The sequence below is a fragment of the Heteronotia binoei genome, chromosome 4 (genome assembly GCF_032191835.1).
Source record: "Heteronotia binoei isolate CCM8104 ecotype False Entrance Well chromosome 4, APGP_CSIRO_Hbin_v1, whole genome shotgun sequence".
NCBI classification, from domain to species: Eukaryota; Metazoa; Chordata; class Lepidosauria; order Squamata; family Gekkonidae; genus Heteronotia; species Heteronotia binoei.
The window spans coordinates 22,633,665-22,651,166 of NC_083226.1; the positions used below are offsets into that span (position 1 = coordinate 22,633,665).

Sequence of the window (17,502 nt, forward strand, 5' to 3'; positions counted from 1 at the left end):
ATGTAGGGGGGGGGGGTTCTCTGAAGTCAGGCATATAAAGAATTCTTTTACCGGATAGCCTGTTTCACGTTCACAGATGGATTAAATAAAATCACCTTTGAAGAACGACGCCGTGGCTCCAGTCCAACGGAAAGTGGGGGGATAGCCATTTTGTAAAATAAAGCTCAAATACGGCTAACCTGCTGTTTAAGCATGGAAAGGAAAGGTGTGGGCTGCTGAATCTGATCTCTGCTCTGCTCTCAAAGAACCAAAGGAGAGGATTTCAGAGTCTGAAAAAAGGGCTCCCTACGTGTACATCTGAAGAGGGCCCTCAACCCAGGGGTGCGTGCTGTTTCCCAAACTAGCAGAGACATTTATACAAGAAGCCTATTGCCATGTATGCACAATCCCCTAATTGGCTTGGAGCACAGTCGTTTGGGTTTTGTTGTCCCACAAAATGAGGTTTTAGAAGAAGAGGAGGAGGAGGAGGAGGGGATTGGATTTGTACCCTGCCCTTCACTCGGAGTCTCAAAGCAGCTTTTGATCTTCTTTCCCTTCCTTCCCCCACAACAGACACCTAGTGAGACCTCTGAGAAAACCGTGACTGGCCCAAGGTCACCCGGCTGACTGCAGGTGGAGGAGTGGGAAATCAAACCCAGTTCTCTGGATTAGAGTCTGCTGCTGTTAACCACTACACCAAACTGGCTCTCGGTGTTCAGAAAGGCTCATTTTCTCACTAGGATAAAGTTCTGGTTTCCACATAAGTTACAGTCTCTTCTCTCAGCCTCTGCTGTGTTGGTTCTCCCATGACCAGCTCATCTTGCCGAAGACCAGGGCTCCTCCTCTAGGTTCTCCTTCCTAGGCTTCCCAGGGGCCCCAGGGGCTAATGACAGCCAAGCTCCAGGTAACTGTTGCCAATGCTCACCAACACTCATCTGGTCTCCTCACTCCCCCCTACTTTAAAGCAAACTGCATTTCCCCAAATTAATCGGCTACAGTGAACTCTGCCAGGATTCAGCCTGTTCTTCTGAAGGAAAATCATCGGAAAACGTGTCCCTCTGAATCCATGCTCAGGGAATTTACGTGGAATGAGGATGTTCAGAAAAGTTACTTCTGTGAACAAGTCCGTTAACAAGGATTTGGAATTCAAGGGAACTAAGTTTGAGCCCGGTGGCACCTTTAAGAGCAACACAGTTTAATTATGGGTATAAGCTTTTAGGTGCATACACATTTCTTCAGATATCTTCAGGTATCTGAATCCCAGCGCCAGGAGGCAACCTCAGGGGAAGGCCTTGTCTCGGCCTCTTAGTCCTGTTTGCTGGCTGCTGTACAAAACAGGATGCTGGACTAGATGGGCCATTGGTATGGACCAGCAGGGCTCTTCTTATGTTCTTAATCCCTCCTTAACTCATAAATGCAACATCAAGTCCCTACCTTGTGGCAGGGTGCGGAATTCCTGTTCCTGTGAAAAGGGTCCATTTCCCAAGGGGGTGACGGAGCGCACACGTAAAATGTAGGCTGTGTCAGGCTGCAGGTTCACCAAGGTCACTTTGGGTTCCTGGAGGTGGTGGACAGTGTAGAGTTTCTCTTCTCCCTGTGGGCAGCCAAATATATATACACATTATCACTTTATGACAGTGATCCCTAGCCTGCTGCCTACCAACATGTTTCCTGGTTCCCACTTACTTCCTCCCCAAAACACCTTTTCTACAAAGCTATGAGCCTGCCCTGGCTATCTTCTATGGAACTGGAATAGAATGCACTTTGGAGGACCCCAGAAGGCATTGTCTTTGGGCCTTCAGGGACCACTCATAAAGAAACAACTGCCCCCATCTTTGGATGATGCTTGCCTCGGAACTTCCCAGTGTTCAGTAACTGCTCTCCTAAGGCAGCTTTCCAAAGATGTGATTGGTCACAGCTCCCCATGGCAGCCATTTTGTAGTATGGCCCACTGCCCTTTTTCAGCATTCCAGCAGTGCCTACTGGTTCAATAAGATTGTAGACCCTTCTTCTTCTTCTTTTTTAACAAGATCAGAGTAGTTCATGAAACCCAAGACAAAATGCTTATGGAATTGGCAGGTAAAGGGGAAGAAGAGAGCATCTTACCTTCTCAAAGTACATGACCTCAAAGCTCACGGCGTTCTGGCTGCGGATGTGTGGTGCCTGCCACGTGACTGAGAGGCTGGTGTCGTTCTGCTTCACCATGTTGAGGTAGGACACCGTGATGGGAGCTGTGTGTAAAGAAAAGGCAGAGGGTCAAAGGACAACCTTCTTCGGCCGTAGGTCGGAGTTCCCTTCAGACACCCCCTCCCCTGCACACGTTCTTAGCAAGAGGTCTGAGGTGTTGCTGCTTTTCCCTGGAGCTGGATTGGTCAAATTACTACTAGCAAATTCTTCAAAGAGGTGGGGCCTTTGCTATGAGTCAAGACAGGGTTGCCAGGTCTCCCTTAGCAACCAGTGGGGAGTGTAGGGTTGTAAGATCTAGGTTGCGGAACTCCTGGAGATCTGGGGATGGAGCTTGGGGAGGACAGAGACCTCAGTAGGACATAATGCCACAGAGTCCACCCTCCAAAACAGCCATTTTCTCCAGGGGAAATGATCTTTGAAGTCTGGAGATGAGCTGTAAGCAGTGTTCCCTCTAAGCTGAGTTAGCGTGAGCTAGCTCACAGATTTCTAGCCTCCAGTTCACACATTTTTGTCTTGACTCAGGAAGGATGACTCCAGAGCACACTATTTTTATTATTTATTTATTTATTGCACTTGTATTCCACCCTCTCCGAGCAGGCTCAGGGCAGCTAACAACAGTCACAATTCGATGACAGATTCACATTATAACAATAAAACATTATTAAAACATTAAAATATTAAAACAGTTTAAGCACAGTTCAGATGGCGTTCTGTCTGTTTTGAATTAATTTGTGATGACATTGTGGGGTAGATAGTACACACACACACCCCACACAGATATTAAAGTACCTCCATTTAGTTATTAAAAGTCTGCCTGAACAGATATGTCTTACAGGCCCTGCGGAATTGTGATAAATCCCACAGGACCCTAGTCTCCTCAGGGAGGGCATTCCAGAGGGTAGGTGCAGCCATGGAGAAGGCTCTTGCCCTTGTTAGTAGTCAAACGGGCATCCTTTAGCCCGGGGACCTTTAACAGATTTAATGAGCTTGATCGTAGTGCTCTCTGGGGCTCATGTGGGGAAAGGTGGTCTCGAAGGTAGACAGGTCCCAAGCCGTATAGGGCTTTAAAGGTCACAACCAGCGCTTTGAACCGGGCTCGGAACACTATAGACAACCAGTGCAGCGTCTCCAGTGCAGGTTGGATGTGCACCCGTAAAGGCAGCTCCAATACCAACCCGGCCGCATCATTCTGCACCAGTTGCAGCTTCCGGGTCCAAGTCTAATTTGTGCAGTAGCTCACAACTTTAATGCCAGTAGCTCACAAAGTAGGAATTTTGCTCACAAGACTCTGCAGTTTAGAGGGAACATTGGCTGTAAGCAGTGTTCCCTCTAAGCTGAGTTAGCATGAGCTAGCTCACAGATTTTTAGCCTCCAGTTCACATATTTTTGCCTTAGCTCAGGAAGGATGACCCCAGAGCACGCTAATTTATGCAGCAGCTCACAACTTTAATGCCAGTAGCTCACAAATTAGAATTTTTGCTCACAAGACCCTGCAGCTTAGAGGGAACTGGCTGTAAGTCCAGGGGATCCCAAGAGCCACCCAGAGGCTGGTATCATTAAAAGACAAGGTGACCACCTGAGGCCTGATTTAAAACATGATGCTGGGAAATCAAAAGCAGTTGCCTGGGCAATTCTGAGCTCGCGCAGTGTCTCCATCAAACTGGGTTAGCAGTGGATAATTCCAATATTGCCTGCCCCCCTTGACACACTTAGCAACATGGGGGCAGTTCATTGGGATGATCCTCTTTGCAAGCGTCATTAAAATGAACGGAAGCTGTGCTGGAGCACCAGGAAAACTCTGAGGCCTATAACCCCCTGTGTGCATTTTGGGGGTGGGGGGAGGAACTTGCTTCCCTTGAGTCAAGAAAACTGGGTTACAAATGCTGTAAAGGAACAAACAGACTCCACGGCTCTTGCCCTGGGTGGTCGGTACATTAACTAATTATATTCCGTTCAAAGAAGAAAATAGATTTTTTTTTAAGGAGTCACTGCTACTTCCGTTTACTGACTATTGGAGTAGCAGCAAATATTGCATTTGGCTGGTTTTATTGGTTCCATTAATTGCTGGAAAAGTGACAAACAAACATTTTTAACTCTCCCTCAATTGTTAGGCGTTCGGAAGTCTATGAATGGTTTGTTTTAAATTTACTTCTTGAGTGGATGTGTAATTGCACCTTCTATTAACATGCAGTATCAATTCATAGGGTTGCATGCAATGCTCCCTCTAAGCTGCGGAGCCTTGTGAGCAAAAATTCTACTTTGTGAGCTACTGGAATTAAAGTTGGGAGCTGCTGCATCAATTAGTTTGCTCTGGGGCCATTTTTCCTGAGCTAAGGCAAAAATGTGTGAGCTGGAGGCTCAAAAACGGTGAGCTAGCTCACACTAACTCGGCTTAGAGGGAACACTGGTTGCATGCTGGGCTTGAATTCAGCAGGAGCTCACAGGAGCACAGCTCCTGACCCTCCACAGCCAGGGTCTGCATGCAGTGGGGAGGTCTCTCCCCGCTGCACACAGATCCCGGGGCATATGCAGATGAGATGAGATATGCTACTGAGCTCCTGCACCTTTTTTTCTACAAAATGACCCCTGGTTTAGGGTTGCCAATCCCCAGGTGGGGACAGGGGAACCCCTGGTTTGGAGGCCTTCCCCCCGCTTCAGGGTCATCAGAAAGCAGGGGGAGGGGAAGTGTCTGCTGGGCACTCATTATTCCCTATGGAGATCGATACCCATAGGGAATAATGGAGAATCAATCCATGGGTATCTGGGGCTCTGGGGGTGCTGTTTGAGGCACCATATCTTCTGTATAGCATCCAATGCCTCTCCCCAAAATACCCCCCAAGTTTCAAAGAGGTTGGACCAGGGGGTCCAATTCTATGAGCCTCAAAAGAAGGTGCCCCATTATTTCCTGTGGAAGGAAGGTATTTAAAAAGGTGTGTGGTCCCTTTAAAAGTGATGGCCAGAATTCCCTTGGAGTTCAATTCTGCTTGTCACACCCTTGCTCCTGGCTCTACCCCAAAGTCTCCTTGACTCCCCGCCAAAGTCTCCTGGCTCCACCCCCAAAGTCCCCAGATATTGTTTGAATTGGACTTGGCAACCCTACCCTGGTGCCATGTCTCTAGCTGGCAGATGGAGATCTCCTGGGATTACAACTGGTCCCTAGGCAATAGAGACCAGTGCCTCTGCAGAAAATGGCTGCTTTGGATGGTGGATTCTATGGCATTGTACCCCTTCTGAGCTCCCTCCCCTCCCCAGACTCCAGCCCCCAAATCTCCAGGAATTTCCAAACTCAGACCCAGCAACCCTGTTTGCTAAAAATGTCATCCGCATAGGCGTGAATGTCACCAGGGTGGGGGGCGGGAAGGAGGAGGCCACAGGATAGTCACTGTCTCCCTGTCCAACCTCTTCCAACAGGGTGGCTGTGAGGAATAAAATGGCAAAACTCCACACCCACCGCATGGAAGAGCAGGCCTGGAAATTCTTGTTTCCGAGCCAGATCCGCCTCGCTGTTCCCATGAGGAGGGATGAGGTGGGGCAGGAGAAATCCAGGCCTGAATGTCTCCATGAGTGATATCTCTGGTGTGATGATGTCACACGGAAGAGTTTTGCCCAAAATACCGGAGCGTAGCCGCACAACATCCCCAGCAGGGTGATGTAAGGTCGCCAAGTCCCTCAGCCGCTGCAGAGGGGGGCTGTTCTTTCGTGTGCACTTGTCATGCTCGGTGCGCTGACATCATCCAGAAGTGATGTCATCACACTGGGGATGCTATACAACTTGCGATAAAACTAAATGGTACCATAGAGTTTTACTGTGATTCCTAGAATGTCACACTGGGGGACACTCTAGGATTAACGGTAAAACTCTACGGTACCGTAGTTTTTACTGGGAGCCTTAGAGCATCCCTGGTGCAATGTCCCTGGCGTGATTACAGGGACGGTGGGCAGCAATGGGGCTCTTTGGGGGCAGGGATCCCCCTGGCGGCCTGCTCCCTGCTGGCAGGTTGGGGCCCTCCAGACTGGGGGATTCCCCATCCCCAGTGGGAGCTTGGTGTCAGGCTCTGTTCATTGATACTATTGATGAATGCTAATTACTAACCAGATTGATCAATGCACATATATGCTCACTAACCTATGCTAGTAGAACAGTAGAAGGGGGGCCAAGTAGGGAATAGCCAAAGAGTAGCTTCCCAGGAATATCAAAGGTTGTTAGGCAGTCTTTGAAGTGGGGAATGCCTGGCAGATTCTCACCTCCCCCCTAGAGGCAGCAAGGACATTGCCACCGGGAAAAGTAACCACCAACTGTAGGTGATAAGGGGGGACCGTGTGAAAAGTCTCACATGCAAAAGCAGCCTTTGTTTTGGGAATTGGGGGTAGTTGCAATTGCTTTGATGTAGAATGTTAAATACCAATGATTCGAACTGCTTGCCATCAGTTCCAATACCTAGCATGTTGGAGTAACTTTGGAGTATACAATAAAGGCAACTTTGTTTCAAATAACAAGTCTGCTCATTTGGAAACTTCAATGAACCTTCGCTGACACTTGACAGCTCTAGGATGACATCACTTCCATGTGACACCACAATGTCAGGGATATCCCACTGGCTCATTGCTTGCTGGTGGCAGGGCTTCCCCGCTGGTTAGCTGGACCCCGACTCCCACCTGGGGGGCGGCAAACCTACTTTTTACCGTGCATTCACAAAGCAGCAACTCTCTTACATTTACCTGCGACTTTTTTTTCTTTCCAAAAGTTTATTTCTGCAATAAGAAAACTCTCAAAAAAGATGGTGTGTGTAAGTGTATCACGAATATGGCATTTCAGCAGCAATACTGAATGACATTCCATTCCAACTCTCTGTCTGGGGCAGAGATGCTCTGTATTCTTGGTGCTGGGGGGCACAGTGGGAGGGCTTCTAGTGCCCTGGCCCCACTGGTGGACCTCCTGATGGCGCCTGGGTTTTTTTGGCCACTTTGTGACACAGAGTGTTGGACAGGATGGGCCACTGGCCTGATCCAACAGGGCTTCTCTTATGTTCTTATGTGACACAGAGTGTTGGACTGGATGGGCCATTGGCCTGATCCCACAGGGCTTCTCTTATGTGACATAAAGTGTTGGACTGGATGGGCCATTGGCCTGATCCAACAGGGCTTCTCTTATGTTCTTATGTGACATAAAGTGTTGGTCTGGATGGGCCATTGGCCTGATCCAACAGGGCTTCTCTTATGTTCTTATGTGACACAGAGTGTTGGACTGGATGGGCCACTGGCCTGATCCAACATGGCTTCTCTTGTTCTTATGTGACATAAAGTGTTGGACTGGATGGGCCACTGGCCTGATCCAACATGGCTTCTCTTATGTTCTTATGTGACACAGAGTGTTGGACTGGAGTGGCCACTGGCCTGATCCAACATGGCTTCTCTGATGTTCTTATGTGACACAGAGTGTTGGACTGGATGGGCCACTGGCCTGATCCAACAGGGCTTCTCTTATGTTCTTATGTGACACAGAGTGTTGGACTGGATGGGCCACTGGCCTGATCCAACATGGCTTCTCTTATGTTCTTATGTGACACAGAGTGTTGGACTGGATGGGCCACTGGCCTGATCCAACATGGCTTCTCTGATGTTCTTATGTGACACAGAGTGTTGGACTGGATGGGCCACTGGCCTGATCCAACAGGGCTTCTCTTATGTTCTTATGTGACACAGAGTGTTGGACTGGATGGCCACTGGCCTGATCCAACATGGCTTCTCTGATGTTCTTATGGTCAGTGTTCCCAGTAATCCCTCTCTTCAGGAACAGGGGTTTTCTGTCTTCCAGGGAGGCTACAGTGAAGGTTTCGCAGATTACATATGCTGCCGTTTGTGAGAGCAGCCCCTGGTGGGTCTGAGCAGGCATAACAGGCATTCAGGAAACAACCCTGAGCCTGTCTTGCAAGCTAACTTGAACCTGAGGCCTTTCCACCTCAGAACCGTGTGGGTGTTCCAGAAGGAACAGATAGTTCGGCTGAGCAGATGCAGAAATATTCTGTTTTAAAGTTTTAACTGTTTAAATATTTAATTGTTTTATACTTAATATTGTTTAAATTTTATGTCTGATTAAATTGTTGGAAGCCGCCCTGAGCCATTCGTGGGAAGGGCGGGATATAAATCTCAAATAAATAAATAAATAAATAAATAAAGAAGACGGCAGGGCTCACTGGGTGACCTTTCACCTTCCTTTTCCCAGGGTTGCTAGCCTCCAGGTGGTGGCCGGAGGTGTCTTGGGATTACGACTGATTTCCAGGCAACAGAGATGAGTTCACATGGAGAAAATGGCCACTTTGGATGGTGGACTGTACACCATTATACCCTGTTGAAGCCCCTTCCCTCCCCAAACCCTGCCCTTCTCAGGCTTCACCCTCAAAATCACCAGGTACTTCCAAGCCCAGAACGGGCAATCCTACATCTAACATGGTTGAAGGTGTGAGGATGAGCCACATATGCTTCCCTGATTTCCTTGAAGGAAGTAGGGTTGTGCGTGCCAGAAGTGACATCATCACATCGCGACGTTGCAGGGACACTGGTATTCCGGCAAAAAACTCTATGGTAAAAATGGCTTCTAGTATAAAGCTTTCAGTCAAATGCCAAAGGGTCACCACGATATCATCAATGTGATGTTATCACTACTGGAACGCGCCAGAAGTGACATTTCCACGTCACCAGTGACGTAGCCTGGGCCTCCCTCCTGTTCCTGGTAAGTCCCCCGCCAGTCAGTTGATTGGCACAGTGGACGCAAGGGCGGGAGATCCTTCCCTTCCAATGAGGAGCTGGCAACCGTAGAAGGAACAGTGCAAAAAAAATGGCATCGGTAGATACAGGGGTGGAATTCCAGCAGGAGCTCCTTTGCATATTAGGCCACCCCCCCTCGATGTAGCCAATCCTCCAAGAGCTTACAAGGCTCTTTTTTGTAAGCTCTTGGAGGATTGTCTACATCAGTGGTGTGTGGCCTAATATGCAAAGGAGCTCCTGCTAGAATTCCACCCCTGGGTAGATCGATTGTATAGTAGTGCAGAGAAGAGGATTTCCACAAGTGCCGTGGGCAGGCACTTCATGTTGCTGAATATTCTTGGAGAAGTTGGACCTTCCCATTGCAAGATGACTGACTGCAGTCTGTGTCTTGAGAACTTCAAATGCCTCATGTGCCTATTCTTAACTTGGCCTCAATAAAATATGTGCCACAGGGTGATGTCTAGAGAGGGAGTTTTTCCAGACAATGGAGTGGGGGAACCCAAGGTTTGCAGAAATATCTAAAATCTTTTTTAAAAAATGGAGGTTAACCGTCCCAAATCATAGAGGTGATGTCTGCAACTTAAAAGAAAAAAAAAAAACCACCAAATACAACAAGGGAGACATCATGAGACTTATGTTGCGAGGTCTTAGGGTCTATTTTTGGTTGCAAGGAAACCTCCAAAGACATTGCTGAGGTTTTCATGCCTCAGTTAGTGCCAGCCAACCCGGGGAAAGGCTGAAAATAGGTAGACCTGTGGGAAGGAGACAAGGAAACACAAAAAGGGGAGATGCTTGCAGGGGCTGCTAGAGGGAGGGAAAAAGGGAAAACTGATACAGTGTGGGGAGAAGGACAAATGAAGTCCCTGCAAGGTCTTGTTGGGCTGCAATCACACACACTAAATAATGCACTTTCAATCCACTTCCTGTGCACTAACTGGATTTTTACTGTGTGAACTGGCAAAATCCAATTGGAAAGTGCATTGAAAGTGGATTGGAGGTGCATTAGTTAATGTGTGTGATCATAGCCTTGGTCTCAATAATAATAATAAAGATGATGATGATCAGGGCTTTTTTTGAGCAAGAACGCACAGGAACGCAGTTCCGGGTGGCGTAGTGTCAGGGGGTGTGGCCTAATATACAAATGAGTTCCTGCTGGGCTTTTTCTACAAAAAAGCCCTGTGGGGAACAATGGTGATGTCAGGAGGTGTGGCCTAATATGTACATGAGTTCTTGCTGGGCTTTTTCTACAAAGACCTGATGATGATGATGTGCTGTCAAGCTGCAACACTCTTAACCTGCTTCACCTAAATCCCCCCATGATTTAGGGTCAATACATATCCACACAAACAAAACTGGCAGTACAAAGCCAAGGAGACGTAGGAGGCCCCTGCTATCTTCCTGTGCGTTGGCTGCTCTCCTCGCTTCCCCCTGCTCTCCCCAGTGACTCACCTGCGTGCCCCACTGAGACCTGGATGGCAGACCTGGCACTGCTGTGCGAGGTGGGGCTGAGCGCCGACACCCCATTATGAGCTTGCACCGTGAAGCTGTAATTGCTGTAAGCCTCCAGGCCGTCCACCACCACGGACGGACTGGTCAGGCCTGACGTGCCGGGGGAAAATGCCAAGCCGCTCTCGCAAGGTTCGCACAAGAGAAGTCTGCAGTTCTCGCAAGTGACGCTGTAGGAGAGATCCTTGCGGCCGCCTTGGTCGACGGGGGGCTTCCACGTGAGGGAAAGCTGGCTCCCCAAAAGAGAGAAGCTGAGATTGCGGGGAGCAGAAGGGGGGCCTACAAAAGCAAAAGAGAGTGTACATCAAATAGGGTTACCAGCCACCGCCTGGAAGCGGAGCAAAAATAACACAACTGTGCCAAAACAAAAACAAAAATCAAAGCGCAGTATAACGAACAGTGTTCCAAGTTGTATTGGAAATCAATTCCCTCACATTGTAAAATTCAAGCACTTGAAGAAGGTACTATCCAGGGCTTTTTTTGTAGCAGGAGCTCCTTTGCATATTAGGCCTCACACCTCTGATGTAGCCAATCCTCCTGGAGCTTACAAGGCTTTTAGTACAGGGGCTACGGTAAGCTCTTGGAGGATTGGCTACATCAGGGGTGTGTGGCCTAATATGCAAAGGAGCTCATGCTACAAAAAAAGCCACGGTACCGTCCATATACAGGAGACTAAAATACTTCTAGGGGTGGAAACAACAAGTTCTTAGTACTTAAAATGGAGAAACTGCCAAGTTCTTAAATCCAAATATAAGTCCACTCCCTTTGATCGGCTTGAAAGGCTAATGTCCTTTGCTGGCGTGTAATGTCACGTTTCGCAGATTGCAGCTTTTTCCATAAGCCGATTGTCAAATTCACTATAAATAAAGTACAACAAAATCAATCATATGACAGGACTAAGGACTTCTTGCTCCACCCCTGGAAGTATTTTCGTCTCCTGTATGCATCAGGGCTTTTTTTGTAGCAGGAACTCTTTTGCATATTAGGCCACACCCCTTGATGCAGCCAATCCTCCAAGAGCTTACAGGAGGCCCTTGGAGGATTGGGTACATCAGGGGGTGTGGCTTAATATGCAAATAAGTTCCTGCTACAAAAAGAGCCGTGGATGGTACCTTCTTTAAGTGCTTGGATCTTACAATTTGAGGAAATTCATTTCCAGTACAACTGGAACACTGTTATATTGTGGCCTGATTTTTCTTATGGCACAGCTGTGTTATTTTCGCTCTGCTCTTAACTGTGCTGTCACTTCGTTTGTTTATCACCTGGAAGCTGGCAAACCCCAGCATTAAAGCTGCGTCCTGCAAAGAAGCATTTAGACCTCTATGTGAAAATCTCAAAGCAGACATTGGGAGTGATGTTGAGGAATTGCTGGAAACTCTTTGGTTTCCCCCAGAAGTGACCTCACACATTTTAGCCATTTTTTCCCCATTTATCCCACTGCTGCCACGAGTGAAGGTGGGAATGAGTAGCCGGGAGCAAAGGATCCCCTGCACCCACCAGGGGAATGGCAAGCCTGGCCCCTTGGTTGAGAGCTTTAGGTGGGCTACAGAGCTCGACCTAGTGGTTGCAAGTCCCCCGTAGAGCTATCTTTTGGTGGTTGTTGCTTTTTGGGAGCATCTGCTGCTATTCTGCTATTCTGCTTCTGTAAAAAGGCAAAGGGGTAAAGATCCCCTGTCCTTCAGTTTCAGTTTATTTCAGTTTATATCCCGCCCTTCCCGCCAAAGCAGCTCAGGGCGGCTCACAACATTAGATCTAACACTTGGAAAGGATGCAAGGTGAGGTTAACACAAGCCGCTCCAAAGACTCTTGCTGCTCTCCTTCCTGTCAGAGGACTGTGATGTCATGTGACTTGTGACCTTCTGTTATGGGCCTGCAACTCACAGAATCTCACGCTGCAACCTATGCTTATCAGCCTCCAGGAAGGCCTAGAGTTTCCTTGGAATTACAACTGAACTCCAGATTACAGTCTCCCAGGAGGAAACAGCAGCTTGAGCACACAAATTCTATGGCTCCATGTTCCCTCCAAGCTCCCCCCTGTCTAAAGATTTCCCCCTTTACACACACTGCCCCTGAATCTCCAGGAATTTCCCAAGCTGGAGTTCAAAGTGGAGCTTGACTTACAATCACCTTCCCTTTCCCTCCCCACAACAGGCACCCAGTGAGGTGGGTGGGGCTGAGAGAGCTCTGAGAGAACTGCTCTTGAGAGAACAGCTCTGAGAGAACTGGGACAGAGCCAAGGTTACCCAGCTGGCTGCATCTGGAGGAGAAGTGGGGACTCAAACTCGGTTCTCCAGATCAGAGTCTGCCGCTCTTAACCACTACACCAAACTGGCTCTTTCTGTGCGACCTTGGGGCATTTGTACTCTCTCAGCCTAACCTACCTTACAGGACTGTTGTGAGGATAAAATGAGGGAGGAGGATAATGTAAGCTGCTTTGGAGAAAAAAAGTGGGATATAAATAAAATAAAAGCAAGATATAAATAAATAAAACAAAAAAAACCCAACACGTTTTGTCCAACACATGAAGGGCCACTGCAGTTCTTACCCACTAAAAGGTGAGGCAAACCATTGAGGCAGATAAGAAATTCAGATTACTGGATCAATGGGTGTTGGACTTTGCATACATCCACCCTGTTTAATCATATTAAACACAGTGGAGATAGACGGATCTCACAGCCTCATGAATATATGCATTTTGAGGTAAGTATTACTCTATTAGTCACTTTTTAAATGCGCCCTTCCTCCAAGCGATTCAAGACAGTATTTTCTTTGTATCATTCATTCATTTATACTCCACCTTTATATTATTTATTCATTCATTCATTTATACCCCACCTTTCTCCCCATAGGGACCCAAGGAAGATATGATCATTCTCCTCTCCTCCATTTTATCTTCACAACAACGACCCTGTGAAGTAGGTCAGACTGGCCCAAAGCCACCCAGGAGGCATCCACCACAGAGAAGGATTCAAACCTGCGTCTTCCAGATCCTATTCCCACACTCTAACCACTACACCACGCTGGCTTTCGTGAGGTTTGGGAGTCACACTGTAAAGCAGCGGTTTACTTTTCCTGGAGAGAGCCGGTTTGGTGCAGTGGCTAAGAGCGACAGACTTTAATCTGGAGAACCGAGTTCGATTCCTCCCCTTCCTCCCCTTAGGCAAGTCGCAGGATTCTCAGCCTAAAAATAAGCATAGGGAGCCACCTAGTGGTGCCATAAAAAGACCTACAGCTTCAACAGCCAAGCAATCCCTTCCGGGACCTTATGGCTATTCCACACCTAATGCTATACGATAATTACTTTATTTTCCTGGATACTCCTTCTCTCCCCACGCTGGGACTTACGTGTGCAAGCAACAGTTTGGTCCTCATGGGTTGCCCGAAAGAAGTCTCTGAGGCAACGGCAGGATGTGGCCCCAGGAGAACTGGAGGAGCTGTTTGGAGGGCATTTGAGGCACTGGTCCATCTCCGGTGAGTGCCGGAAGAACCCCGGCTGGCAAGCTGTAGAGAGGATTGGAAAAAAGATCATGGGCTTCACAACGCTGCCACATCAGAAGTGAACATAAGCTGTGCTTTTCTAAACAGAGCTATTGCATCCCTTCTGATCTTTTCCACACTGAGTTGAATCTGCAAATTAAGCACATGCTAACTAACAAAGACTGCGAAGTAGGGTTGCCAATTCCAAGTTGAGACCTGCTGGAATTACAACCAATTTGCAGATAACACCGATCAGTTGCCCTGGAAAGAATGGCTGCTTTAGAGCATGGACTCTACAGCAGGGGTGGAATTCTAGCAGGAGCTCCTTTGCATATTAGGCCACACACCCCTGATGTAGCCAATCCTCCAAGAGCTTACAGAAAAGAGCCTTTTAACCTCTTGGAGGATTGGCTATATCAAGTGGGTGTGGCCTAATATGCAAAGGAGCTCCTGCTAGAATTCCACCCCTGCTCTACCCCACTGAGGTCCCTGTCCTCCCCAAACCCTGTTCTCCACAAGCTCTGCCTTCTAACCTCCAACAGTTTCTCAACTGAGAATTGGCATTCCTACTGCAAAGTGACATTTTGTGTAAATGCTTGAGCCTGTCTGTTGTCTTCTTGGGAGTCAGCTCTAGTTCATAGACATTTTAGTCTATGGAAGACTTCGGAATCTTGAAGGTAATGCTCTAAACAGATTAGGGTTGCCAGGTCTGACTCAAGAAATCCTTGGGGACTTTGAGGGTGGAGCCAGGAGACTTTGGGGTGGAGCCAGGATCAACAGTGTGACGAGCAGGATTGAACTCAAAAGGGAGTCCTGGCAATAACATTTAAAGGGGCTGCACACCTTTACAATGCCTTCCCTCCACTGGAAATAATGAAGGATAGGGCCACTCTCTTTTGGGGCTCATAGAATTGGACCCCCTAGTCCAATATTTTTGAAACATGGAGAGTGTTTTGAGGAGAGGCACCAGATGCTATGCTGACAATTTGGTGCCTCTACCTCAAAAAACAGCCCCCTCCAGAGCCCCAGATACTTGCAGATCAATTCTCCATTATACCCTATGGGAATCGGTCTCCATAGGGAATAATGGAGTGCTCAGCAGATGTCCTCCCCCCCCCCCCACTTTCTGATGACACTGAAGCAGGAAGAGGGCCTCCAAACTGGGAGATCCCCTGGGGAATGGCAACCCTAAATCAGCTGGGGAATGGCAACCCTGAAACAGATAGCAGGCCAAAAAATTGAATCTATTGTTTAGTAGGGTAACTTTTAAGGTGATATGAGTGTCGAAGCTGTGCATTTTTTTTTAGCATGGCGATCCTTCTTGTAACGGCGGAACTTCCTTGTATGTTTAGGTGGTTTGAATCCTCACAGCAAAAGGTGTAATTTCATAGACAGGAAATCTACAAAGTTACAGTTTCTTACAAAAATGCTGGGGGAGGACTCGGCTCCCGCTTCCTTGCCTTAGCAAAACCAGAATAAATTATGCAAACTAATAAATGCGGCATAAATCCTACAAATGGCATCTCATCGTGAATTATTTGTCTGCTTAAAAACATCTTTATGTCCCCTTTCCACCCAATCACAGTCCTCAAGCCGGCACACATAAAAACCTAAACACACTTGAACAGGTAAAAAGGTCAAGGAAATCCCCTGTGCAAGCACCAGTCATTTCCGACTTCTGAACTGTTATTGCTCCTTCGGGACTTATCTAATATTTTTTAGGTCCCTGGTGTATCGTTCCATTTAGTAGGGTATGTTACAGTAAAATTATTTTTGTATTCAGAAGAGTGAATGTATGTTTGTATTCAATATATATATATATATATATAATTTTGTTGTATTTATGATGTACCGAGGCTGTTTTTCAAGGAAACTGCGTCACGCACCTGGGGATTAGCAACCCTAACAGAGTCTCACAAATTTGGATCAAACCCGCTGAAGTATTTGCCCCTACTTTCTATGTAGGCTGCTTTCATCAAGGTAGATGTACCCAGGGCTTTCTTTGTACAAAAAGCCCAGCGGGAATTAATTTGCATATTAGGCCACACCCCATTGATGCCAAGCCAGCCAGAACTGCATTCCTGTGCGTTCCTGCTCAAAAAAAGCCCCTGGATGTACCTTAAAGTGCCTTACTGTGTGAAACCCCACCCCAGTCTCTCTGAAAAGGAGGTCTTTTCTGTCTCCCAGTGTTTGGGCCGTTTAGCGCCAGACTCAAATGGTTAAAGTGCAAAAAAAGTACTTGTATTCTTAAAAACACAAAAAATAACAGGCACTAAACAAGCAATTAGGAAAGGAAAAGAATTTCAGTTCCTCTATACTGGCATTCATTTGCACACTGGCCTTGAGACCCTGGCCTGGATTTGCTGGGCTGGGATTTCCGAAACTCACCTATGGATCTCAGAGTGGGTTGCCAGGTCTCCCCCTGCCTCCCCTGGTCACCAGCAGGGAGGTAGGAGTTAGGGTTGCCAGATCCAGGTTGGAAAATTCCTGGATATTTGGGGGTGGAGCCTGAGGAGGACAGGGGCCTCAATGGGGCACAAGGCCACAGAGTCTACCCTCCAAAGCATCCATTTTCTCCAGGGGAACTGATCTCTGTAGTCTGGAGATGAACTGCAATTCCAGGTTGTTTTTTTTGTAGCAGGAACTCCTTTGCATATTAGGCCGCACCCCCCTGATGTAGCCAATCCTCCAGGAGCTTACAGTAGGCCCTGTACTAAGAGCCCTGTAAGCTCTTGGAGGATTGGCTACATTGGGGGGTGTGTGGCCTAATATGCAAAGGAGTTCCTGCTACAAAAAAAACCCTGCCCAGGTCCTACCTGGAAGCTGGCATCCCTAATATTCTGCCTCACCTTTTCAAAACAACCCTTCTGGGAGGTGGAGTCTTTCTTTGGGATTGTCCCTTCCAATCGTGCTGCGGGGGCTGGCCTGATTCTCATTTGTAAATCTGGATTAGCCAACGGGAGATTAAGGTTTGGAAACTGGGATTCATCATGTCTGGCATTACTCACCAGAGATCAGGAAAGAAACGGCACCCATCCATAGGGGCCAATTATTGGGCACGTCAATCACTGGGCACTTCAGTCTGCGGTCTGAGGGAATTGATTACGCCTGTCTGCTCTCAGGGCTATTTGAGATCACGCTTAACTTAGAAACCACTGGCATGCAACAATATGTCAGAAAGGGTTCCCCCCCCCCCGCGCCTTTTCTCTCCCTATCAACAGGAAAAGCAGAATAGGGCAGGGGTGGCCAGCGGCGGCTCTCCAGATGTTTTTTGCCTACAACTCCCATCAGCCCCAGCCAGCATGGCCAATGGCTGGGGCTGATGGGAGTTGTAGGCAAAACATCTGGAGAGCTACCATTGGCTACCCCTGGAATAGGGCTATTTTTTTAAATAAACCCCCCCCCCCACAATTTTGCAAAATTAGGCAAATTTATCCAATTTTCATACTATACAGAGATCAAAGAACTCGTTCTTGTCACTGAATATGGATTATGTGCCTTTCTTTCTCTTTTCCAGCAAAGAGCACAAAAATGACTATCATGTATTAAAGAGACGTTTTCCGTCTCTCACAATGCTTTTCATCTGGG

The 17,502-nt window shown here is 47.6% G+C and overlaps 1 protein-coding gene across 1 annotated transcript in view; it reads right to left on the reverse strand.

Annotated features, from left to right (window-relative positions):
- EPHA1 (EPH receptor A1) overlaps window positions 1–17,502 on the reverse strand; it is a 162,155-nt gene that overhangs the window by 25,990 nt on the left and 118,663 nt on the right. The window contains exons 5-8 of the mRNA XM_060236943.1: window positions 13,783–13,938; window positions 10,381–10,716; window positions 2,086–2,210; window positions 1,414–1,573 (exon numbers count right to left, since the gene is read on the reverse strand). Of these exons, the coding sequence (XP_060092926.1) occupies window positions 1,414–1,573; window positions 2,086–2,210; window positions 10,381–10,716; window positions 13,783–13,938 (777 nt within the window). The remainder of the gene's footprint in view (window positions 1–1,413; window positions 1,574–2,085; window positions 2,211–10,380; window positions 10,717–13,782; window positions 13,939–17,502) is intronic.